At 39.1% G+C, this 7,203-nt stretch overlaps 1 protein-coding gene across 1 annotated transcript; it reads right to left on the bottom strand.

Moving 5' to 3' along the window:
- Positions 1 to 5,261: 5,261 nt before the first annotated feature.
- LOC709095 (interferon-induced transmembrane protein 1) lies at positions 5,262 to 5,927 on the bottom strand. Its single transcript, XM_001096630.4, has one exon. It carries the CDS (start codon positions 5,794 to 5,796, stop codon positions 5,419 to 5,421), a length of 378 nt encoding a protein of 125 aa, XP_001096630.2. The 5' UTR covers positions 5,797 to 5,927; the 3' UTR covers positions 5,262 to 5,418.
- Between the last annotated feature and the right edge of the window lie 1,276 nt (positions 5,928 to 7,203).

Genomic DNA, 7,203 nt, shown 5'->3' with positions numbered 1-7,203 from the left:
AATAGAGTCAACAAAGTTCTACTGTCACGTTGGATCTATCATAAGGAGGTTTATTCTGTTCATGAACTGTACCACTTCTCTAGTGATGAAGTTTATTTGGTTCTGTCAGGTGAATCTGTCAAGCATTTGGGTGGAAGACCTCCGAAATTATATAAAGTTACAATATCTAAACATTGGGATACCAGTACACAAATGGAAAAACGGATCAATGAAAGATTAAATAGTCTCAAAGCTTCCATAGAGTATGTAGAATAATTTAATACAGGCTTATAGAGGCACCACACATCACTAGAAACAAATAAGGATTTTTCAATAAAAGACTCTGAGAGAATTAGTTATTTGGAAAGAAAATAAGATTAAGTCATAATCTTATACTAGCTAGCACAATAAAGTCCAAATATATCAAATGAAAAAAATCAATCACTTTCATAACTACCAGAAAAAAATAAGATGATCATATTTGCACTGTTTGGGGAAAGACTTTCTAACATTTTATTTTAAAACTCAGATACAGAGATTAGATTATATGGTACTGTTGATCTGTAGTCCGTTCTCACATCTGACCACTTTAAAGCTCTCTTTTTGCCTCATTTATTGTTTGAGCTGATGTTTATGTCTCTTATCCACTCTCTTTCTACTCCTCTCATAGAGGACCATTTTGCTATTTTTAAATGTTTGCTATTTTCTGTTTCTATGTGTTCATTATATACATCTGTTTTAAATTTTCATAAATATCATCATTTATATGTCTTATTCTACATTTGTATTTTATGCTTTTAAAATCCCTCATGTTACTGTGTTTACAATTATAACTGCTTCAAACTGCTGCATAATTTCATGGTCAGCAGACATGGAGTGTGTTTTTTTGTTTGTTTGTTTGTTGTTGTTTTGTTTTGTTTTGTTTTTGGAGATGGAGTCTCACTGTGTCTCCCAGACTAGACATGGAGTGTTTTAATGTTTTGTTTTTGGTTTTGGTTTGTTCAAGGCCATTACATTATGAATCCTCGTTGGCTGTAGCAATGAATGGGGTTTTGGGTCTTTGGTCTGATTATTTCATGATCAGTATAAATGGATTGATGGTTTATAGATATCTTTTACTCCTTGGGTGAGAGATGACAGACAGTCTGTTTTGTTACTGATTTGTTTTATTCCTGTTAATTTGTCCACGTCTTATTGGACAAAGCTAGTGCCATGGCCAGTGCAACATCAATATATAAGGAAATAGTTTTCTCACTTAACTGAAAAAGTAAGACTGACACCAATAACCCAGTCTGCCATAGAAGCTATTTAAGGCAACATTAAAGTTGTCAGGAAAATTCTTGGTGTTTCAGTAACTTGTTCAACAGACACATCTAAAACAACTGGTAGGGGAAGAGTATGGAAAGTGATAGGGGCTGAAAGAGCAGAAGAAGAACAGGCTGGGAATGAAATTAGAGTTAAGATAGATGAATAGAGGTGTTTTCCCCAGGATAAGCACTCTAGCATTCAGAAGATGAAGAAATGCATTTTGAGCAGCATACAGGAGCCAGTCAATTGAACTAATGGATATCATTCCCCCAATTTTTCCTATTGAAAAATGTAATAGATTGGAAAATATGAAAAAAATTCAAACCGTTAAAAGTAAATATCCTTTATTTCAAATTCTCTCCCTTCAAGCAAAGATGCTTAAGAGACTTTTTGCTGCCCCTTTAAGCATCCCACAGTCCTTTGAGAGTTAGGAGCACTGGAGCCTAAATGACTCCCCTAGCCTGAGGGAGCTCCATTGTGATAGCATTTGAGGAGCTGTATGCGAGTTATTCTAGCTTTATACCCTTACCTCTAGATCATGGTCCTATTAATAGAATTATGCTGAATAAAATATAAAACAGTTGAAATGAATGACTATGTCTTAATTAAAAATAAATTTTAAAAAAAGCACTCACCTCCACATTGTTCCTTAATTGGAAAAGGCAATTAGCCACATTTTAGAACATTTCTAATTTATTCAGAATTTCCATGATATTAACTTCTTCCTAGTATGAGCTTGGATCTGGTAAGATTCATTCATTTTCAAACCTGAGACTCATTCATCTACATACATAAATGAGAGTTAGTCATTTATAACACTATTTTCTATTCGTGCTTGCTCACATATTCTACATGCCAGTCGATCTGCTCCTCAATGGCAGCATATTTAATCAGTACATCAGCAATGCTACATTTCCGTTCACAGCAGAGCAAATGAGATTCCAAAGCTATCTTCAAAAAAAAATTCTTGACTTAGAAAAACATCTAAAAACAGCTTTTCATATTAATTCCTTAAGCACATTCCTAAAAATAATTTTTATTTATTTTATTTTCTCCCATAGCAAGAAGGGCAGCACTCTAGTGTTGGCAAGGCACTATTGAGAAGCAACATAATTAAGTTGCCAAGCCATGTATCTGATGACAACTCAGTATGCCAAATAGAGGTGGAATCTGGCACTTAAAACAGCCTTCTGTTACTCTAGGTAGGTAGTCAGACATGAACAGGGCGGGATAGGTGCCCCCCCCACACACCAGGAATATCCAGCAACCATCACGTGATGGTCAATCAAATGTTAACTATCTCTCTAAAATAATAATTGATTACAGCCAGTGGCCCCAGGGGAAAGGCAGTCTCCCAATAAAGAGGAAAAACCTGAAACTGGTGATCAGCAGCCTCCTGACGAGATCTCAGGAGTTGGGTGACTGGGTTCAAGCATGCACACTAAGAGGCAAAACGGTGGAGTTTAACTGGTCTATGACCTTCCTCTAGAAACATTCGACTGGTAAGGGAAGAATGGCCCCAGTGAGCATTTGTACAACTCCAATACAACTGAAACACACTGCGCCTGAGGCCCCTCCCGAGTGCTAGCCGGCCACTGTATGTGTAGACAGGCCAAGGGAAGAAGCAGAGGAGAAGTGACGCAAGACCCCGGAAGCATGTCAACATATAAAACCCCAAGTCAAAGGTCAAACAGTGCACTTGCTCTCTCACGTTGCCCAGTGAGCCCTATTCCAAGGGCAGTTTACTAGCTTTCATTCCTGCTCCAAAACTTTTTGATAAATTTTGACTCCTGCTCTAAAACTTGCCTTGATCTCTCCTTCTGCTTTATGCCCCTCAGTCAAATTCTTTCTTCTGAGAAGGCTAGAATTGAGGTTGCTGCAAACCCATATGGATTCGCAGCTGGTAACAAACTTTGGTGCCACATGACTTGGATACGTTCCACTGCTAACACTTTCCCCTTTAGTCCTAAATCAAAAACTGAGATCATGATTGATCTCAATTGTCAAAATCCTTATTGGGTCAAGGGGTCAGGATTATAAAATATTTCCTGAATACAAATGAAGACTGAATTGGTAGAGATGTTTAGAGAACAGTCCCTTGCTTACTTGACATTGAAATCCCTGCTTACCAGTGCCCCAAACCAGGTATCTGGTCTTTAGATTCCATCTGGGTCCCATTACATGAAATGGGATTAACATCTAATCTGGTCACTCAGTAGTCCAGGCTAGAAATTCAAGAAAGATGGAATTTGGCTTTCCTTGTAGCTTTCTCTGTTTCCAGAAACAGTCACAGCTGAAACTGCTATGGACTGCAGAGGGGATTTTCATTTCAATGCTAATATTTTATCACAGCAATATTCACTCCAAAATTAACAATTACAATAATTATTTGTGTTTTCTTCCTTATTTCCTTCCAAGTAGCTCAGTCACATTCATCCTGACCCCCACAGGGAGAGGTGTGCTAGCAGCGGGAGGCAAGGATGGTCAGGCTTTACATCTGCCACATGGAAGACATAAGTAAGCTTACCTTAAAGGCTCATGGGATCAAGGATCTAGTCACCAGATGCTGTGGTCAAACTGATCACACAGCCTTTTATTAGATTTCTCTCCTTCCCTGCTTCACTCCTCCATCCCTCACTTTTGCTCCCTGGGATGGTGTTTCAGAAACAACCACTTGCACATATTTCTTTTTTTCTCTCAAGCTCTGCTTTTGGCAGAACCCAACCCAAGAAGTCTGAACCCTCATGTTTCCATCTCTCTCTTGCTCTGTCTGATTACCTTTCTCTCTATCCACCCACCCTTGTTAAGGACTTATAATTTAGACCAAAATGACTGGATTGAGAGAAAGAATACATCAATGAATAATTAGCAAGATGTATTAGTCTGTTCTTATGCTGCTGATAAAGACATACCTGGGACTGGGAAATTTGCAAAGAAAAAGAGGTTCCACCAGGCCTCACGATCATGGTGGAATGCAAAAGGCACATCTTACATGGCGGCTGGCAAGAGAGAAGTGAGAACAAAGTGAAAGGGGTTTCCCTTTATACAACCATCAGATCTTATGAGACTTATTCATTACCATGAGAACAGTATAGCGGCAACTGCCACCATGGTTCAATTATCTCCCACCAGGTTCCTCCCACAACATGGGGGAGTTATGGGAGTTAAATTCAAGATGAGATCTGGATGGGGACACAGCCAAACCATTCACCAGGCATGCTAATCAATGCTGAAACTCAAGCACTTTCCAATTTTTTGGTATATCGTTCTAGAGTTTTTCTTTGGACATTTAAATATTTACATATGTACATGTATTTTTACAAAAATGAGATACCATTATACATAGCCACACACACATACATACATGTCAAGACTCTTATTTTTCAGTTAAACTTAACGTAGCATTTACTGATTTCAATAATTCTAGATATAGCACCCATTTTTGTAACTGCAACATGTTAACATTGCAAAATTTGGATGGTTGACTCAGATTTAAATATAATCCCTTATTAATAAACATTTAGTTTATTTCCAGTTTTTTACTGTGATAAGACAATATGTCAGAAGCATCACTTTACATGCATCCCTCCCACAAATTATTTTCTTAATGTAAATTTCAGCTTGAACAGTATTCAGTTTTTACAGAAAATTTTTACCAATTGACATTCCTACCAATAGCAGGTTATGAGGTATGCTTCATCACACTCCCACGAGCAATTAATGCTATTATTAATTTTTGGGGGTATTCTGACAACAAGTACACAAACACATTTTATAAACAGAGATAATATATTCACAAATATATCATTTAATCTGTATGTATTTGACTATTGATGCAGCATATGTTAGCCTGTTTGGGTTTCGAGCTTTGGTATGCTTCCTCTTGTCAATTGCCTGTTCGTTTCCTTCCTCTAAGAGTTCACAATGAGTTCTTATAGTAGTCATTCATTTCTTTCTTTTTTCTTTTTTTTTTCCACAAGCACATCCACTTTATTGAATATCATTGTGGACAGGTGTGTGGGGATAAAATGCTGTATCTAGGGGCAGGACCAAGGGGGCAGGATCAATAGCCCCAGTGTGAGGGCCAGCATTGCAAAGTGGAGTACAAGGGTCGCAGGCTATGGGCAGCTACTAGTAACCCTGTTTTTCCTGTATGATCTGTAACATAATATGGTAGATCATCACAGAACCAAACACCAGTAACAGGATGAATCCAATGGTCATGATGATGCCCACAATCAGGGCCGAGATGTACAGGCATTTGGCCGTGGAGGCATAGGCCTGGGCCCCAGTCATGTTGCCAACCATCTTCCTGTCCCTAGACTTCACGGAGTAGGCGAATGCTATGAAGCCCAAGCAGCACCAGTTCAAGAAGATGGTGCTGAACAGGGACCAGACGACATGGTTGGGCACGGAGGTCTTGCTGTGGATGTTGATAACGGTGGACCTTGGGAGGATGGTGCTATGGGGTGCCCCCAGAACAGTCACCTCGTGATCCTCCTTGTGCATTTTCTGTCTTTGGGGAAGGAAGTGTTGAGTGAAGGTTTGAGAAGTGTGGTTTTCAGCGTGGAGGGAAGGGCAGCTGCAGTGTCTGGATGCTGGGATGGTGCTCAGTGAGCCCTGCTTTCCCCTGTTGTTTCCAGTAGTCATTCATTTCAATGGCAAATAGTACTGAGGGAGGTTCTACAAGAGTCTTCAGAAGCTGCAGATACAGTGGTAAGCATAAAACATGGCTCTGCCCGCTGGAGCATAGAGTTTAGCAAAAAAGATGGTCACTAACAATTACAGCTACAATCAAGGTTGGAAAATAATTCTCTGGCACAGAAAATGTACTGCAAGAGAGGTCAGAGAATCGGGCCATCAGGGAAGACCACCTGAGGAAGTAAGACAAGTTGAGATCGAAGAGTAAGTGAAAGTCAATCAGGTGAAGAAGGACACAAGAATATTTCATGGAGATGAAAAAGATATAAAAACACAGGGAAGGCCGGGAGCGGTGACTCACATCTGTAATCCCAGCACTTTGGGAGGCTGAGGTGGGTGGATCACGAGGTCAGGAGATCCAGACCATCCTGACTAACACGGTGAAACCCCGTCTCTACTAAAACTTCAAAATATTAGCCAGGCACGGTGGTGGGCGCCTGTAATCCCAGCTACTCGGGAGGCGGAGGCAGGAGAATGGCGGGAACCTGGGAGGTGGAGCTTGCAGTGAGCCGAGATCACGCCACTGCACTGCAGCCTGGGCGACAGAGTAAGACTCCATCTAGAAAAAAAAAAAAAAAAAAAAAAAAAAGCCACAGGGAAAAAGTGTATTATGTTTTAATATATTAACCCTTTGTCAACCATATATATGCATATATATTCGATATATAAAACACTTTTTAGATTATTGTTTGGTTTGAGCCATTTTGCCAAATGTGAGTATCAAAATTTTATTGTCAAATATGTAAATCTTTTCCCTTAAGATTTTAGGTTTGGGTGTATGCCTAGATCAGGTTATGTTCACATTCACTTATATTTTCTTCTAGTATTTTTTCTTCTTCTTTTTTCTCTTAACTCTCAGACCATCACACAGAAATTCCTGTGCTTTTCTCATTTTATTGTTTGTCTTTCATATTTTTACAGTCTGGAATGTATCTGGTTGTAGAGTATAACATGGGTATCATTTTATTTCAGAGAATTTAAATTCTTTTTTTCTCGAAAGCTTACATTATCTAGTAGGTTCCTCTACTTTGCCATAGAACTTTCTTAAAGCAAATATATATCCCCCACCACACACTGGTTCAAATCTTCACAGAAATAACAGAGCTCCCAAACATTACCAACATCTCCTGCTCTCTGGCCCAACACATCCTTTCTCCAGGGTTCTTTTTGACCTTCACTCCTGATTTTCACCTCAATTTTTCTTTTAAAAATTCT

Source organism: Macaca mulatta, chromosome 1, assembly GCF_049350105.2.
Source record: "Macaca mulatta isolate MMU2019108-1 chromosome 1, T2T-MMU8v2.0, whole genome shotgun sequence".
NCBI lineage: Eukaryota > Metazoa > Chordata > Mammalia > Primates > Cercopithecidae > Macaca > Macaca mulatta.
The sequence above is the reverse complement of the archived record's forward strand: the minus strand, read 5'-3'. Positions and strand labels throughout refer to the sequence as shown.